Here is an 18,431-nt window from a genome sequence, read left to right as displayed (position 1 = left end):
AATAAAAAACATATTTAGATACTCAGGCTTGTGATAACATATGATTCTGAACAATCAAGTCTAATTCTGTTATAGTTAGATGAGTTATGGATTAATATGATATGTCTAGTCACAAGAATAGGTCTAGTCGTGTTAGATTAGAATAAAAATAGCTCAAAAGAATAATAACTTTTAATCTAATCGTTGAATCGTGCTTAAATTTTTATAGGAATTTCTAGAGATCATTTTCCTAAAAGTATCTACTTGAACCGTTGAATCTTTAGATATCGAAAGTCTTGCCCTAAGATCCGGATTTTGACAGTTTTATGATTTTTTTTATTATTTTCAGATTTCATGTCTTATTTCAAATTCTATGATTGTTTCCTTGTTATTTTTAAAATTTTATTTTTCTAGTTGAGATGGAGTTTTTCATCTATTTAAGGCTTTGCAAATCTCATAAGAAGATAAATGTTATTACTATTTTTTTTTAAAGAAAACAAACCTGTAAATTGAATCTACATGTTTTTTTGTATTATTTGTTTATTATTGTTTTTAGCTTCCACTGCATAAAAAACACAGTTAGTGTAGTTATGCAATTTTGATGTCTTAACTATGTATTGACACATCCATATAGATTTTGTATGAACCTAATTCAGTTTGTGTAATTATACACACAAATTCAGCATTAAACAGTCCAATCAGATACAATTATTCAAAATATTTTTTTCCTTTATCTTATTAAACCACTTCAAGTAAAGTTGGTAACAAACGGTAATATTATGGATATTATAAGCTGGTAAGATGCAGTGGTTTTCCTTCTTTTTTTAAGAAAAAAAAAGTTCGTTAAAATATATGATTCGAGACTGAAACTGACCTTGGAGAAAGAGGACGGGAAAAAAAAAGGAGCAAAAAAGCTGTTAAAAGAAGAGACTCGAAAGACCAAACTGACTAGGACTGGGCTGGAAAATGGAGATATGTCTCTGACCAGACGTCGGGGATGCTTTCGGACATGGGGATATGTGCTATTATAGCTGCTGTACAGTGTGCATCTCTCTATCTGACCCCTATGACAATCTGCAGAAACTTGGAACATGGGGTTTCTCCTTTCCTCACACTTTGACTTTACCCCTTTTCCATCCTTCAAAACTCTTTGCCCTTTGCGATCAATCCTTCAACCACGTCACTAATATCTGCTTCGCAGTATAGACTCCACTGTCGTAAAATGGTGTGGTTCAAGTATGAAGTTTGCTACTTACAAATTTTTTTCTAATTTATTTGAAGACGAATGAATCCACGAGGTTAAGCTTAAGCTAACAGGAATAAGATAACCTCTCGCGTAGCTGCCGTTACTATTAAAAAAATAAAAAAAAAGTAAGAGAGGTCCATGTTTCATCTAAACAAAATACTGTTGGTATGGTCTGCCCTTAGCCCTTTATGTTACAATGGAATATGGATGAATCTTATTTTGGCAAGCCTGGTTTTGTTGGTATAGGTGGGGTTCTACGTTATCATAAAGTAATGGTGCTGGGACTTTTCACTATCCCTGCAGGGATCAAAAACCTATTAGTTATGGTTAAAGCTCTAGAATTATCCCTTTCCAGAGAAGGATCTGTCTGAAGTGAAAATTATTGTAGAATCTGACTCTTCTAATGTGATTAACCTGATGCATAAACCATCTATTAGGCCATGGGCATTATCATGAACTCTTCATCCTAGTTAATTACTCATTTTTCTTCTTACAATATGGGTTTTGTGTCTTTATCTCATATCTTGCATGAAGCTAATCGCAACATATGGTCATGCCAAACAAGGTGTCTCTATAAATTATGATTACATGGGTTTTGTGTCTTTATCTCATATCTCTGGCGGATTCTTATCTTAATGATGCAGTTGGTGTTGATATCCCTGAAAGTGTTTTGCAGTGGCTGGATCTAGGGGTTATGCTTTCTCTGTATAGCTTGGGGGGTTGTTCTTGGTTGGTCTGCTAGTTATTTTACTCCATGAAACCCTGCCAGTATGGATCCCAGTCTTTCTCTTTATTGTCTTGATTTATGCCATTGATGCTGTTATTGTTAGTTGCTCAGAAGTACTGCTTGAGTTTTGTTCAGAATATGGTTGCGTGGAGCTCAGCTGCATCCTTTGTTGTTTGTTTTGCTCTGTGGTTCCCTGGTCTTGATGTTATCTTTTATTTGACAATTCTTCAAAACCCGGGTTTATGCAAATTTGTCTTCTGCTTCTTCGCTTGTCTGTTGGCGCTTTATTGTTATTTTTTTGTTTATAAGAAAAAGCTATGAAAACGCCTTCAAATTCAACTCAAAAATTCATGAAGCATAGACACATCATGTTCTAACCAGTTCAACCTCCTTTCTTGCAACATCAATTTTAGAGTGTACTGGGTTGATCGATTCACGTGTTTTCATTGCAAATACTGTGTTAACCTTCAGGTCCCAACATTTTTCTTGCCGTTCCAAGTTTCATTTCCAAATATGGAATACAAGGCTAGCTATATAAACGGGAATCAATGTTTAAATTTAGTCAATATAATCTGTTAACCTTCAGGTCCCAACTTTATTGTTTCTATTTTTTTTGGCTCTTAAGCAATATTCCAGATCATGAATTTGAGAATCAATGTTTAAATTTAGTCAATATAATCTATATATCATGCTAATGCAATTTTCCAACATAGAACTATAGGTTATTAGCGAGTTAAACTTGAATATCCACGAATTAAAATCCAATATGGACACAAAACCTAAAGCCAGCCAAGCCGAAAAGGAGAGGACGAAAAGGAGCAGGTGCATAGGATGTTGTATAATGATGAAACATCCAAGTCCATGCATACGGACATCCCAAAGTCAATATGAAAAGAGAAACATCATTTGCAATTGTCATAATGAGAGAGATATTAGATAATTATTATTCTATGGTATTTGCCCCAACTCCCAGCTTGGACCACCGACTGTACCCTGCAACCAAGCAGGTTTTTTTTTTAACTCAATCCCCACACCAAGAATAAAAATAAAAATAAAAATAAAAAAGAACCCAAAACCCAATCTCCAAACACACCCATATTTTAAAGTCTCAGTCCAATTTGGCATTTCGTTTCGTTTCTTTTTTAATGACTTGATGTTCTAGTATATAAAATAAAAAATATTAAAAATATTATTAAGATTTATTTTAGATCAAAAAAATGTTTTTTAAAAACATCGTCATACTCAGTAAGGCTAATAAATAAGCAAGGCAATCTCTTTTAGCAAGTTAAGCAGTAAGCAAAGCATCATCTGCCCCTGTGCACTGCTAGCAACCCTCTCACTAAAAAGTAAGAGCTCAGAATGGAGACAATGGTGTTGCCCTTCTGCATAGTCTGCTCCTCGTCTACCATCCCCATAAAGCCAAAATTACATTTTCTTGTTTTCCATAGAAAGGGCAGAGTACAGTAATATTAGTAATCCTATAAATTCAGCTGTAAATTTGATGGCTCTCTTGCCTAGCAGAACTCCTAAGTCCTATCATATATAGACCCATCAGCTAACCGCTGATACTGCTGAATATTTGATGAGCTGCTGCTGCTACCTCATCCGTTGATCCCAGCTTACAATTATCCTCTAACTGCCACGACAGCACCACAATAAAACCCATAAAAATAAAGAGCTGGCATGATAATGGGGTTTTGGTCTTATGGATTAGGGCAAGAACCTAGCTTAGCTGGCTAGTCAGAATAGTTGACCAAAACAAAGAAACAATGAAAATAGCTTAGGGAACACGAGGAGTGGTACCTTAAGATTGAAAGAGTAAAGAACTGTTGCTTGAGAAGAAGTGATGTTAAGGTGCAAAACCGTAAGCCCAAGGTCCTCCAATGCAACAATAGCTCTCAACAACTGCCCAGGAATTCTTTGACACTTTATCTTCAAATTTACATGGTTTTGTACTGCAGCCACCTCTATCTCTGTTGCCTCCGATTTCTTCTTCACTGTTCTTTCCTCTTCACAAGTGCCTCCCTCCTCCAACAGAAGGTCACATTGTGGCTGCGAAGTAGAGTACTGGTTGGGAGAAATGCCCGCGGTGGAGGCTGTTTCTATTTCTCTAATTTTTTTTTGTGCCTCAAGAGATTGAACAAGCTGCTCTAGTTCCTTCACAAAGTCTATTGCACCTCCTATGATCGATGCTTGATCACCCTTTTTTATCCAACAAAAAAAAAATACAAGAAAGAAAGACACGAAGTTTTAGCCCACAATATATAAAACTGAGTTCTCGAGGAAAATAGTGGAAAAAGAAATAATTAAGGGGTTTGAATTCGAAAGTCTAAAATTGAATTCTTGAAAGAAATAGAAGAAAATAACGCAGCTGAGAATTTAGATAGTAATTATATGACTACCTTTTGAATATAAGATGGTGTCATGAGAGAGCGGAGAGAGTTAAGATGGTCGTTCATTAGGCGACGGCGGTTGCGTTCAACAGCAATGTGGTTCATGCGTTGGCTCTCTACTTCTTCTTTGTTCTTGGTTGCCCTTGTACGTTTTCTCTTTCTTCTCTCTCTTGTGATTATTAATGTAGAGGATTCGGAGAAATGGGTTGTCATATTAGGCACGGTTTGGGGTTGAGCCCTCCATGGAATTGAAGAGTCTGAATTGGGTTCTGCTGGCTCAGGACTTACACCTTCGAGGCAGGAATTTGAATGTGGGTTTGGGTGCTCTTTGGTTTCAGATTTGACTGGCGAGTGTAAATCAACTATGTCATGGGTGACACAACTTTCAAGCTCTAGTGGTTGAACTTGGGTATCTGTTTCAGGCATGTAAAAGGTGTTCATATTCCATGGTTTTTGGAGGTGTTGGAGTTTTAGTAGTGTCTGAAAGCTGGGTTCTTTGTAGGGAAAAAATGGCGGGGTTTCTACTGTTTGAAGCATTTGAAGAAAAGGCATTTTGTCTTCAAAACTTGGACTTGAAATGTGTGGTTCTTCTTCTCCAAATCTTAAGCTTTCTGTGTTGATAAATACTTGGTCTAAGCACCCCAAATCCAAGCTATGCTCCTCTAAGAACTGCAAAAGGAAAACTAAGACTCATTAAAAAAGAATCTTAAACAAAAGAAAGGTAACGAGGGAGGTTCTTGGTTGGGGTTTTACACCTAACCTTCTGAGGAATTATAGAGAAAAATTAACTGTCATGGATTTGATAGGTGTTTCAGTTTCAATAGAGAAAGTGAAACAAAAGAAGAACGAAAATAGAATGTTAAAGTGGAAGAAACGGTACAGGAAACGTTAGCATTTCTAGAAAAATAATGCAATGCATTGAATGCAAGCCTTCGGACAAGTAAATGCAAGTCCATTTCTTTGATTCTAGTTAAGGTACTCAAGGAAAGAGAGGGAAGTACTAAAATGAATAGCAGTAACATACACAAGAGTTGATGGGTCCTTGGAGCCTCTCCATCGATGAGCAGTAGTAGCTAGTTGCAAGAGCGAGAGCGTTAAATTAATTTATCTCTCTTTCTCACTTCCTCAACCAACATTCCATTGTGGTGCTAGCAAAACAATAGTAATAAATGTAACCCCCCAAGAAGCAGAAGAGACCCCATGTACACCACCACAAAAATTAATATATTCCTTTGTGTTCTGCAGCTGGTGATCCTCTTATCTAGAATAATAACATTAAATGCTTTGAAGAACTAACTCTACAGGAAGAGAGAGAGGGAGAGAGAGTAACTAACCTAGCTAGTAGTAGTATTAGTAATTAGAAATGGAGCCCAAGAAGGATTGTTCAAGATGGGTAAAACTTAAAAATCAAACGAAGGGTTAGAGAGAGAGAGAGAGAGAGACCCACCCAAGTTAGCTAGAAAGATGTAAATTAGAGTAGTGAGTGAAAAGAGTTGAGAGTTGGTGAGGGTTTAGCAGGTAGATAGAGAGAAGAAGGGAATGGAGATCAGTTGTCTGGTTTGAAAGGTCCCCATGGCATTATTGGAGGTGGCAGTTTTGTCCAGCAGCGGGGACAGCCAGTTGTGGGGGCTCCCTCCCTCCTTCCCTCCCTCCCTCACTCACTCTCCTCTTTCATGCGATTATTTTAACACCTTTGGAAAGTCCTTCTATGGACAGTGTCACTCCGTCTGATGATGCGTCCTTAATATTAATTAACAAATTTGATATCAGGTACACACAATTTTGGTATCTCTACCCCGTCAATTAATTAACAAAAACTAAAGCATGTAGGTTAAATATTGCAGCATTTTTTATGGTTTAAATTTCTAAATTGATCCTCTTTTCTTTTCTTGTATGATTGGGGTATTTTATGTCCAAACTAGTATTCAATTACATGTTTTTTTAGAAGGAAGGGTTGAAATGAAAAAAATATGATTAAAGTAAAAAAAATTGAGTAAAATAGGTGGCGGTTTAAAAATTGTGTTAAAAATTTATTTTATCCCTCTTTTTTTTTAGCTATTAGGTAACTAGTTCTTTTAATTTTTAAAAATTTAATTTTAATATCAAAATTTATTTCCCTTACTTTCTAGTTTTTTTTTGTTAGAAAAGAAAATGAAAATTGTCGGATTCTAGTGTAGAGAAAGAAAAATATTGTTAACGACGATGTCGATCATCAAAATAATCGATTTTGGTGTTAATTGATTACATTTAATGAGGAGAGTTTCACCTAAGTGTTTTTTCCTTCTCTTTTCCCAGAGAAGTAGATTTGACCACGAGAATGATTTTAGGTTCGAGTTGATTTTGATTTTCCGATATGTTTTTTGGCCCTGGGGAGCTATAAATGAGTTTATCAACGTGCTTAAGGTTTTTTTTAGGTGTTTTGAAGGTTTAAGTGCGCGTGTTGGGATGAAAGGTCTGGGCTATTTTCTTTAATGCCTAGGCCCACATGGCTTTTTTTTTTGCTATTTTATATTTGATTTAAAAAATTTGATAAAATAAATTATTGAACCCAATTGAGTTCATTAGTCGAGTCGCGAGTTTAACAGGTTAATCCATGATGTCCAAATTGTTATTTGTTTTTCTTTTTTTATGCTTTTTTTGTTCCTCAATTTTTGAAAAATATAATTTCACTATTAGTTATCGATATTTTTTTCTTTTTTTTAACTCAAACCTAAAAAAATGCATTTTCAATAGTTTTTTTTATTTAAGTTAAACTTATCATGATTTTTTTTACTTTTAAAAAATATGTTTCATATAAAATAATTATCATACGTCTTATTGTTGTGTAATTAAATGAAAAATAATCTCTTGGATTAAACATTTATTGAATCTGATGATATGCATTACTTTCTCCACGAGTTTGCTTGGTTGACTCGAGTTCATTTTATTTTTTTAATTAAATTGTTTTTTATGTTGGTTTTGTCCAACAACATTAAGTTAATCTAGAATTGAGTTTTCTAATTTTTTTTTTAAATTATCACCATAAATTTTACAGGCTAGCTCAATTTAACCCAAATGGATCAAGTGTTTTTCTATCTCAGTAACATTCAATTTATTGTTGAAATTTATTTTTTAAAAAAAAAAACATTATTAATTTATAAATATTTTTTTGCGGTTAAATCTTTTTTTATTACAACCTGCGAGACAACACGGGCCAACAGGCTAATAATTTTTATTTGAGCTTCTTATATAAACATTTTCATGACCTTGTTTTTGTGATATATGTAATCGATTCATTTGATTGTTTTTAAATGTTCGAAAACAGTACTTAAATAAAAAACTAAAGTATATGAACTCAAATAAAAATATTGATGAAACAGAGGGGGTGAATTTATGATTATCTCCCCCAGCGCAAACAACACATTCTCTTCCTATCGGTTTTTTGTTTTTCATTGAAGGATAAATATATATTACTAGCAAATCCAGGAGCTGGTGATACGGTCAGTTTAAGTTTTGTTACTTTTTTTTATAAAAAAATTAATTGAAACTTTATTGGTATTTATAAAATTTTATTTTTTTAATATATCAAGATAATAATACAAGGATGTGTTTTTAAAAATTGTTGGGAAAAATATTTTGTTTTAATTAATATGTAAGTTGATGCAAAAATAACTTCAAAGTAATTAAAATTTATATATGCACAGTACTAGCATAATTTTTGCAGCTGTTCATATATATAATACAATGCAAATGGGAGTTCAATTGTCAGATAGTAATATAAAATTATTTTTAGGACCTCACATGATAATTTAAATGATTAGACTAAGATGATTTTTTAATACCAACTTACAATTATAACTGCTTTGTTTTTATTATTTTGCAAGAATTTAGCAAGTTTCTATGTCTCTAGTTCTTTAACCATTTTATGTAACATCATAAGTAAAATACAATAAAAAATAATTAACCTATGAGATAGAGAGAATCTCAATTTACTAATAGCATATAATTTATTGTTAATTAAATTTTGTTGGGAAAAAGATATTAATATAACCGAATTCATAATTCATAAGTCCCAATTTTTTTTCCCTCTTTGTGCAATTAAAATAGTATTAACCAATTAACAAAAATAAAATATGAAGTTGAATAAACACACAACACTAAAGATTTTTACGTGAAAAATTTTGGTGTGGGGAAAAATTACAGGATCGTAGCTCACTCTAACTCTTTTACCAGTTCAAATAACAAGATTACAAAGTTATATCCTCGCTTAACTAGAGAATATGAATCAATTCATCTAATTCATCATCATAAGGATGGATTATATGAATAATAACAAAAAAAATATGATTAGATCTCACCAATTATGTCTTGTAGAGATACCCAAAGGTGAAAGCTTCTCAACAATCAACACCATCCAAGTTGAAGAGCTTGATGCTAGGAATAACATTGCAAAATCTTGTCTTAATCAGGTAACAAATCATTGTCCGATTAAGGCACAAAGATGAAGAACATACTTTTTTCTTCGCCCTCTCTTTTTGGCTAAAAGTTCTCCCTCTTTCTCTCTCTTCTTTTTTACTTGTATATGTTAATCCACAATGAAAATAAATCAAAGTTGGCCTTTTATACCTAGTCACACATATGACTTAAAAGGCTTTTAAAACCTTTTTCCTTTTTTTTTTTTTAGTTTATATGAGTTATGTTAAAAAAAAAGGGACTAAACCCAACAATTCTTCCCTTCCCGATTCATCTGGGAAGCTTCATAAAACCTGTTTGTCTTCTATATGACTTAAACTTCTCTCTCGATAAAGGCTAGATCATCATATCTGACACATTGTTATTGGTTTAGATCTTCTTAACAATAAAATACTTTATCTTCATAATATATTGAATCTATTGGTATCTAACGTCAAAGATTTTTTTATCAATAATGAAAAGTATGATGCTCAATGAGATTAATTGCACTCTGATTATTGTAGCGCAACATAAAGTTTTCTTGCATTAAGTCAAGTTCATGTAATAACTTTTTCATCCATAACAACTTTTTACCCACTTCAGTTGGAGCAATGCATTCAGCATCTGTAATGAATAATGAAATATATTTTTACAACTTTTATTATAATGAAATTGATCCCCTGCAAACGTCATTAAGTTTCCCAATAACATACGAGGAGGGGTTAATTATATATATTTCAACTTTTATTTCATTGGAAATTAAATTTTATTTATTTATTTTGGTTTTCTTTATACAAGGTTATTGTGGTCTTGGAAAAACATCTCGACATTGGATTGCTGCTTAATTTTACAATCATCTACCTTTTCTATCATATTATTAAATAAAAATGGTTATAGGTTTTGCAAGTATATGTTTTTATCATATAATTAAATAAAAATAATTTTTTTTTAAAAAAACAAAGCTATTAAACTTAATAGAATTTCGTTAATTCAACAAGTCAACTTAGCTCTATCAAAATAATTTCTATGTAATTTAATTTAAAATTTAAATTAAATAAAAAATATAATCAAGAAGTTTCTGATTCAACTCGTTAAATTAATAATACTCAGATAATCTCTCTTGATAATGGGCTTATTTTTTTACATGTTAAAAAATTTTGGTCCATCACATCGCGGCGTGGGGAATTCGATAGATAAAATCCTAATAATAGTTTATTAATATGGCTTTAAGCTTGAAAACTTTGTATAACCCCACCACAACTTTGGACTGAATTTATTAAAGTTTAATTGAACTTTTGACGTTCACATTCTTAGAGCAACTTGGTAAAAAAAGGCAAATTTACCTGTTCTTTTTGACCTTTCGTCTTTCATCGTAGATATTTTTGAAAGATGCAGGGGGCGTTGTCATCCTAATTCCTAGGTATTTGAATATTTTTGGATGGGTTCTGTTTGTGCGCATATTTGGCATTAATTATGTCGGGGAGGAAACCTTTTTTCTCGAAAGGGAGCATACATGGCGGAGAATAAATTAGCAATAGAGTTCCCAGAAAACTTGCCTTCAACCCATTCCCGTGGGTTTTGAGCTTCCAGTTCTAGTGATGAACTTATTAGTTGACAGATCCCAAAGATATAATTTCAGTAGCAGAACGAGCCGGACAGAAGCACAGGTCCAAAGTTTGTTTCTTCAAATGGTGCCGTACTCTAGTTTTTTGCTCGGAGACTAATGGGGTAAATCCTCTTGGAACACTAATCCATTGCCTTTCTTTTAAGCAGGGTGCCATTCAAAGGGTTTTTTTGTTTTTGTTTTTTTCCTGGATTTATTCAAACAAAAAGTTTTCTCTTTAAAGAATTCATCTACTAGTAAATGTTGATTAAGAGGATGACCGAGTAATGTTATTTTGAGGTTATCTCCACCCGAATTCTAATTTCAGTTATTTGAAAGGAGAAAGGAGAAAGGAAAATCGGAAACCTGCGACCTCAGCTTCACACTGTCCTATAATCAGACAAGTAGATTACCTCATGATCAAGGCACCCTGTCTCACAATTTTCGGAGGATCCTAACAACAACATGCCTATAATTCATAAACGAGGGCACCATGCTTCTTCTGACTCCCAGATACTGAGAATCCCAGCTAAGACAATCTTGCATTTTAGAAAAAGGGCCACCTTTAAAATTAACCTTGGGATCCCATGAAACACTCCATATCCTCTTTTCTAAACCTCAATCCTGTCCTGCCTTTCCTGTCCTGTGAGGCGTTGTTTTTTCTTTTAATGGCTTGATATGTACTTTCCTACAATCACCTCGCATGTGGCAGCTTCCCCTCTCTACATCAGGGCGAGCAATCTAACACAGCTCACCACCATGACAAATTCTAAGCGGCAAGATGCTAGACGTGTGTTTTAACTTACATGGAAGAGACGGATAGTCTACGAAATACACGATTTACAAAGAAGACAAATTGGATCCATTGAACCTTCGCTTGAAAAAACCAAACTTCACTTGACAATGTCTACGAACCTTATCCATTCTGAACAATGATGTGGTTCCTTTTTACTCGTATAGAATTATTGTACACCTCTAGCCACACAACCAGGGTCATTCTCAAGAAACTGCAGCAATTTGAACTTGTCTTGTAGCTGATTGATTAGTTCTAACCCATCCAGAGACCATAGGAAAAGAAAATAACAACAACGTGTCTAGCATTAACCCATCCATCAACGTTATACCTATCGATCTTGTTCTCATCTTACAAGGTCAAGTAGCTTCTCTGCAGTAATTCCTGTTTCAGCATCTTTTTAATATCAACCGCGTCACCAGGTCAGTTTACTGATAGTCATGCCAGCATTTCACTGTAAGAAGGTCTCGAATCTTTTCACTCAATGGGATGGTACCAGCGCAGCGCCCCCACATCGTAGCATCATGTTCCCAGATGTAGTATAACAAATGAGCTGTTACCCGGAGAGATGCTTCATCTCCACCTCAATTTGGTGCTTGTGACTCTAGAAAATTATCAGTTGTAGACCCCGACTCACAGTAACAGTTGGTGCATGCTATTGAATCAAGTTTTGATGATCAAGTCAAAGATATCAGGCCAAATAATCTTAGATCTTTATCTGCTGTTTCTGGTACACACGTCAGCATGGTTTTGAATTTTGTACAGCACTCAGTTACTCACGGATGTACTATGCATTCACACAACTTGCACACAGTTTGATGATTGAGAAAACAAGAAATTCTTCTAGCCTATCTGTGTTAAAACTAAGGCAGTGTTTCGCATTGTTGTCGGAAAATAATTTTGAAAAAATTTATTTATTTTTATTTTAAATTAATATATTTTTGATGTTTTCATCTTATTTTGATTTGAAAATGTGAAAAATAATTTTTAAAAAATAAAAAAATATTATTTTAATTTATTTTTAAATAAAAAATATTTAAAAAAATAATTATTACGTCCAAACTTCTACACCGGCAGTAGACAAAAACACTGGCGGTAGACAAAGCAATTTCCTTTCCCAGCCTGACGAAAGTTTCTTCCTGTAGAAAGAACTAGGATTATTTCCTGCTATGCTGCAGGTCTAATAAAAACAAATCTAATGTAAAAAAATACTGTCCAATTCATGGTGGGCTTTTTATTATTATTATTAAACTCGGTAAGTCAAATTTAAAATAAATAAACTTCATATATATATAAATTTGTGGGATTTAAAACAACTTTTTTAAGTGATAATTAATATGTCGAAAAACAATATTATCATCGACCTAAAAATAGGCCACATCGAAAAAAAAAGAAAAAAAAATGATCATTGAACTACTGAAGAGTGAAAATAAGAACGAATAAAGCTTCCAAAAAAAAAAAAAAAGGAATGAAGAGAAGAAAAAACATCATACAAATATGTACCGTAGGATTCGAACCTGTGAGGGAAAACAAGAAGAAGCTTTGATTCCATTACCTCGACCAGTTGAGTAAATGAGCTATTAATACTACCGTGCCCATCTTCTATTAAAACACTATTTCACATTTCACAAACAAAAGAGGCTGACGTGGTCTGCTGTAAAACAGATTGCGGCCACCGGTATTGCCGAAAAATCATGGGTTATTTTGGTTCCGTAAAAAACCTATTTTCATCACATTTTTATATAAAATCACCTAAATAACACTTCTAGAATATAAAAAAAAACCCTATCAACGTAAAGAAACCAATTTGTTTTTGAAAACACTGAATTAGACTGGTTAAGATCTTTCTTCATCAACCCTAATCTATTTTTTTAGAAAATATTAAAATTAAAACAATCTTTTCTCATTGAATAGAAATAAAAAACATCAAAATTAATTTTTTTAGTGGACATAATTCATATGAACCGATAACTTTTTATCTCTTCGTTGGATTCCAATAATTTTCTTTATTCTATCTTTAACTCAGTAACTGAAAAATAAAAAAAATTGAAAAAATATAAAAGTTAGACGATGGAATCTATATTTCACAGTTCAATCTCCCATCATTTAATATTTCTTTCATTAAATAATTTTGACAAATTGGTTAGCAAATTAGAAGGATGCAATTGAAAAATAATAAGTTCTAATAACCAAATTAGAAAAGCCACAGCATTTAACTTTTAATTGCTACAGAGTATATGTTAATATTGTATGTATATGGATGTTTTTATAAAGTTGTATGACATGGAGCGGTAGAAAAGATTGAAGAAACTATACATACCAAACCTACTTGTAAATTCACAATACCAGAAGCCAAACAGCGGTCATGGCCAAATCAAAGATGACAATTTCTACCTGGTACCTAAAAATCACTATGAACAGTATATGCGTTCATGTGATTGAAAAAGCATAACTCTCAGAAACATCACGCCCCAGATTCAACTAGTAAATTCCTTTACCTCTGCTAACGCTCTATCTGGATGGTTACATGACTTATATTGTATTCCCTTCTGAGATAGCTGATCACATTGTCTAGCACCATGTCTGCATTTGCTTCGGGCATGATTTTCACATGACAAGCCAAGAGAATCTTGCCCACGGTAATGGCCCATATATGCAGTTCGTGGATAGCCATCACCTCCTCCATCTCCAGCAGACCCTTTTCAATCTTCGTAGCATCTATCTCTCTTGGAGTGCTCTCCATCAGGACTTCAAGTATGTTCCGTAGCATTTTGATTGTTGTACCCAAAACTATAACAGAAAAGATTAGGGTGCAGATCAGATCAATTATCTTCCACTCAGGCTTATACCATATAATTGCACCTCCGATCATTACCCCAATACTCTGGATGGAATCCCCAAGTACATGGAGATAAGCTCCTTGTACATTTATGTTCCTTTGCTTCTTTTCATGCATGGCTTCCCCTTTATCCAGCAGCGGCTCAACATGATCTTCATGAGCATGATGGTGCTCATTGTTCGAGTGGTCATGATGATTGTCATCATGTTTTGGGTGCTCCACGTGATGATGGTTATGAGTACTAACTGTGGTTCCATGGCTGTGGCCAGTCCCATGTTTGTGATCATGGTCAGGCCCATGATCATGTCCCAACACAAGAGCCATTATGATGTTCACCAGAAGGCCAAATGCAGCAACAAGAAACATAAGGAACCCATTTACCTCACTAGTACCATGGATGAGCCTAATAATGGTTTCATACACCAAAATCCCTGCAAGCAACCAGATGAGCTGCATGGAAACCAATGCACCGAGAATCTCAATCCTAAAAAATCCATAAGATTGGCGGGGTGTGGCTTCCCAGCCAGCTGCCCATAAAGAAAACAAGGAGATAGCAAAGCCTGCAACATCTGAAAGCAAATGTGCAGCATCAGTCAAGATTGCCAGACTATTAGCTTCGATGCCACCAGCTACCTCAGCACTCATGAAGACTATACAAAGTGCCACGGATATCCAGAGCTTGCGCATTGAAGCTGAACGTTCTTTGGCATTCTTGGAGTTATTTCCAGTATCTGAAAATCCACAAGGTGCTTCCCCGCATCCCTTGCTTCCTCCACTCATCTCTCCATCAAGAATATCCACGCTTATTTCAACTGGATGCCCATGCTGAGGATTTTGTGCTTCCATCTGAAAGTTCACAGCAACATCACGAATACCATATGAACTTTAACAGAACATGCCTAAGTATAAAGTTGCACGGTGTATTCTGTAATTGAAACATGGAAGAGTCCATATACTGTCCTAAACATTAGGAAACATGGAAGAGTCCATATACTGTCCTAAACATTAGCAGTAAATACACCACAGCTTGTTAGAACGAGGAATTTTGGTCCTTGTTAGTACGGGCAGTGCACTAAGGTTTCTCTTTTGGAGAATTGGTGTTGTTTTAGGAGCACAAGATTATGTATTAATGTATTTGTAGTGGGCACGCTCATTATCTTTTCTCGCCCTTTTCAGTTTATTTTTAATGAATCTCGACTTATTAAAAAAAAAAAAGTTTATGATGAACCAACATACAAAAAGAGAGAGAAATGAAAGAACTGAAAGATGAACATTTCATAACTCAGGCACCAAAGGGAGAAATTCCAGGTTCAATATTCAACAAGTCTAATTGCCAAAACCTATAAAGATTATTTGATTGCATGGACTTGTTAAAAGTAATATTGTAATTCTGAACTAGTAACCTTACTCCTCCTCCTCTGGCCTTTTCAAAGACAGTGGTCTTAACAGAACTAGACCCTGAACTCTTAATGACAAGGCATGCCACCTTAAACAGGAATCTGATTGATTAAAATACGAATACATCATTGAAGTAGCGTATGTTAGAAATAACACCAATAACTTCACAGTAGAAAGAAGCCCACAGATATATTGATTCTGTAGAGTGTCACTCGTAACCCCCAATAACTTCACAGTAGAAATAAACACAGAGATATATAGATTCCGTACAGTGTCACTCACATAGCCAGCCCAAACCAGTAAAAATCAAGGCATTTAGGGTGTCAGAAGGCCACTAACTTCAATTCAGAATTTCAGACGGACTTAGAAAGTTAAGTTAAGTTCACAATGTGATGATCACTAGCTAAACCTGCCAACAGCAGAACATTCCCTGCCCGCAATCTAAGCTGTTTGATACAAAAGACACCACAACCTGCTCAACGACGATTAAAAATATAAACAAGTTTCAATTTTTTTTAATGCTCGTTCAAAATCCATGAAAGACGGTAATCAGGAATTAGCAATTTAAGTTCACAAGCGAAGCACCTAAAATTCACAGGGAAAAATTTGCCGCGCATTTAACATCTCTAATGGAAGATTAGGAGAAAAAAGAAAACCGCAGAGTAAAGAATGGAGATCCAAGGACCAAAGCCATAAAGGAGATGAGCTAAGAGGTTAGCTTTCAAGGCACTCGAACTTTATTAGTCACAGGAAGCCAGCAATGCAACGAAGAGCCTAATAATTGAAGGAAAACTTTATCACCCAATACACTAAGGAGCATCGCTTAACAACCGGAGAATCAGAGTGAATCTTACTATAAGAAGCAATACAAACCCATATTGTACAAAATTTAATACAGATCTCAATCTCCTAGAAAGGCTTTTCGATTGAATCGTTAGGAAAAGGATCTAGTGCAATCAGATCCATGCTAAATCAAAACCAAACCAAAAACCAGCATATACACCAAATTTAATGGTCTTGAAAAGTGAGAACTGCCCAACAGGGAAACAAGAACAATTAAGATAAGTAACAAAACACGACTGGCTGGCTGAATCTTTCTAAACTAAAACGTCAAAAGATACTAATTATACACAAACTTAAACCCACAAGTCCAGAGATTATACTTAATGAAAAAGAAAGAAGGAAAAGAATACAGCAGCAAGCAATTAGCAAATACATCAATGCCATCCAACCTATATAGTTATGAAATTGACATTTTAACATAAACAGATGAATTGAATTCATAGAAGAGGTGTAACAAGCAAGGAAAAAACATACCTTGAATCAATAAAAAAACAACGGGTCTTGTTCTTGAATCTTTCTTGCTTCTACCATCAAATAAGCCTCTCAATCAATTCACATGCGTATCTGTCCTTGCCTATTTATGACCTCCTCCTCCCTTCCATCCAGCATGTTGGGAATGCGAAGTGGGAACCCATCTTGTGTCCATCTTCCAATTCTTTTTTTATAATACTACATTGCCCCTTCCAGATACATCCTTCTAGATTCCAATCCACCCCAGCAGGATTTTATTTTTTATTCCTTAGTTACAAATTTAAAAACATTATTTTTATATATTTTTCAATTGAAAAATATCATTAATTATAATAAAAAAAACACAACATCATCTAAGTCAATTCTAACAAGTCAATACTTTGGTCCGAGTTGATAAGTTATTATTATTATTATTATTAAAATCATATTTCAGAAGTTAAATATTGGATATCCAGGCTAACAATAGACATGGACGCATTCCACTCCACCCCAGCAGGATTTTATTTTTTATTCCTTAGTTACAAATTTAAAAACATTATTTTTATATATTTTTCAATTGAAAAATACCATTAATTATAATTAAAAAAATACAACATCATCAAGTCAATTCTAACAAGTCAATACTTTGGTCCGAGTTGATAAGTTTTTTTTTTATTATTATTAAAATCATATTTTAGAAGTTAAATATTGGATATCCAAGTTAGTGATGGACGCATGACTTGAATTTTGGACCGCATCCACCTCGAATAAGATATTTAAAAGTACATGCATTCTAAATTTTTCTTAAATAACTCTAACTTTTTTTAAATTAACTTCTTATAATTTCATGATTAAATATCTTTACTGCTTTCACATCCTTGCCGAATAGATGCTAATTTGGATATAGAAAAATCTTGGAGTGCAGGGATTTAGTTAGGAAGTTTAGTTGAAAAGGAAAGGAAAGAGTTGACTAGTAGTTGAGATATTAAAGTTGGTATTACACGAAAAGTAGAAAGAAAAGATCTACTTTTCAAGAAGAAAGAGAGAAAAAGGATTCGAGGACTTGAAAAGGCAGAGAGATGAATGAGTTTTCGAGCCCAAATCTGAATAGGCCGACTACACTAAAGCCTCGATTTTGAGATTCTGGACAATGTTTCATCTAAGCCCGTGCTTTGGGTCCACAACAAGCCCATTGGCATTTTCATATCGTCGTTGCTAGAGAGATTGAAATGGATGGACAGCACAGGTGACCAATGGCCATGTCCGCACGCCTGCAGGCCTACCTTGATGTTCTTATTTCTATCCATTCATCACAGACATTTAGTTGCACGTAAATGCAACTCTCCTCTTTCTTGATATTTTTCCCCTTAAATTCAAGTATCTTTAAGACAACTTGATCTCGATTCACAGCTCAGTCATGATTCTCCCCTCCAATATTCCATGAATGTATTCACAATTTGCCCAGATAACTAGCTGTATGTTTATCGTAGTGTCTTGGGATTTGAGAAGCCGTGGAGATGCTGCCTGACTGGTAGGGATGATCCCAATGTAACTAGGGAGCTCCTCAAATTATAAATGCAGAATACTTTACGATTCTTAATTCAAAAGGCTGACAAATGGGCGTCTGATCCCTCTTTTCTTCCCCTTCCCAACCTTTTTCTTTTTGAATCTTCTTTTTTTCTTTTTGAATCTTTACAGCAGCCCACTTGCTGCAAGCTCTTAATTTGAG

The 18,431-nt window shown here is 34.3% G+C and overlaps 2 protein-coding genes across 4 annotated transcripts; both read right to left on the bottom strand.

Annotated features, from left to right (window-relative positions):
• Positions 1–3,118: 3,118 nt before the first annotated feature.
• LOC7455367 (transcription factor bHLH70) lies at positions 3,119–5,994 on the bottom strand. Of its 3 annotated transcripts, none has more exons than XM_024584924.2 (4): positions 5,680–5,994; positions 4,355–5,014; positions 3,756–4,154; positions 3,119–3,588 (listed from the first exon to the last, which is right to left on the bottom strand). In XM_024584924.2, exons 2-4 carry the CDS (start codon positions 4,895–4,897, stop codon positions 3,508–3,510), a joined length of 1,023 nt encoding a protein of 340 aa, XP_024440692.1. In that variant the 5' UTR covers positions 4,898–5,014; positions 5,680–5,994; the 3' UTR covers positions 3,119–3,507. The 3 variants fall into 3 exon arrangements, with proteins under 3 accessions (XP_024440692.1, XP_006375391.3, XP_006375392.2); XM_006375329.3 differs by having other exon boundaries at positions 5,370–5,993; XM_006375330.3 differs by lacking the exon at positions 5,680–5,994 and adding an exon at positions 5,106–5,322.
• Positions 5,995–13,366: 7,372 nt separating this feature from the next.
• LOC7455366 (metal tolerance protein 1) lies at positions 13,367–16,985 on the bottom strand. The gene is made up of 2 exons (XM_024585748.2): positions 16,727–16,985; positions 13,367–14,857 (listed from the first exon to the last, which is right to left on the bottom strand). The coding sequence occupies exon 2, from the start codon at positions 14,855–14,857 to the stop codon at positions 13,676–13,678; it is 1,182 nt and encodes a 393-aa protein (XP_024441516.1). The 5' UTR covers positions 16,727–16,985; the 3' UTR covers positions 13,367–13,675.
• Positions 16,986–18,431: the final 1,446 nt, after the last annotated feature.

This window comes from Populus trichocarpa, chromosome 14, assembly GCF_000002775.5.
Source record: "Populus trichocarpa isolate Nisqually-1 chromosome 14, P.trichocarpa_v4.1, whole genome shotgun sequence".
NCBI classification, from domain to species: Eukaryota; Viridiplantae; Streptophyta; class Magnoliopsida; order Malpighiales; family Salicaceae; genus Populus; species Populus trichocarpa.
This window is presented reverse-complemented; position numbering and strand designations above follow the sequence as displayed.

What these genes read in the sequence shown, in the direction of transcription:
- LOC7455367 (XM_006375329.3), bottom strand. Translation starts at nt 5,402, where the DNA reads ATGGAGAGGCTCCAAGGACCCATCAACTCTTGT. An exon ending in CACCATCTTATATTCAAAAG is followed by an intron (nt 4,155 to 4,354) that starts GTAGTCATATAA and finishes TGGATAAAAAAG; the next exon opens with GGTGATCAAGCATCGATCAT. An exon ending in TTTACTCTTTCAATCTTAAG is followed by an intron (nt 3,589 to 3,755) that starts GTACCACTCCTC and finishes CTGTCGTGGCAG; the next exon opens with TTAGAGGATAATTGTAAGCT.
- LOC7455366 (XM_024585748.2), bottom strand. Translation starts at nt 14,857, where the DNA reads ATGGAAGCACAAAATCCTCAGCATGGGCATCCAGTTGAAATAAGCGTG.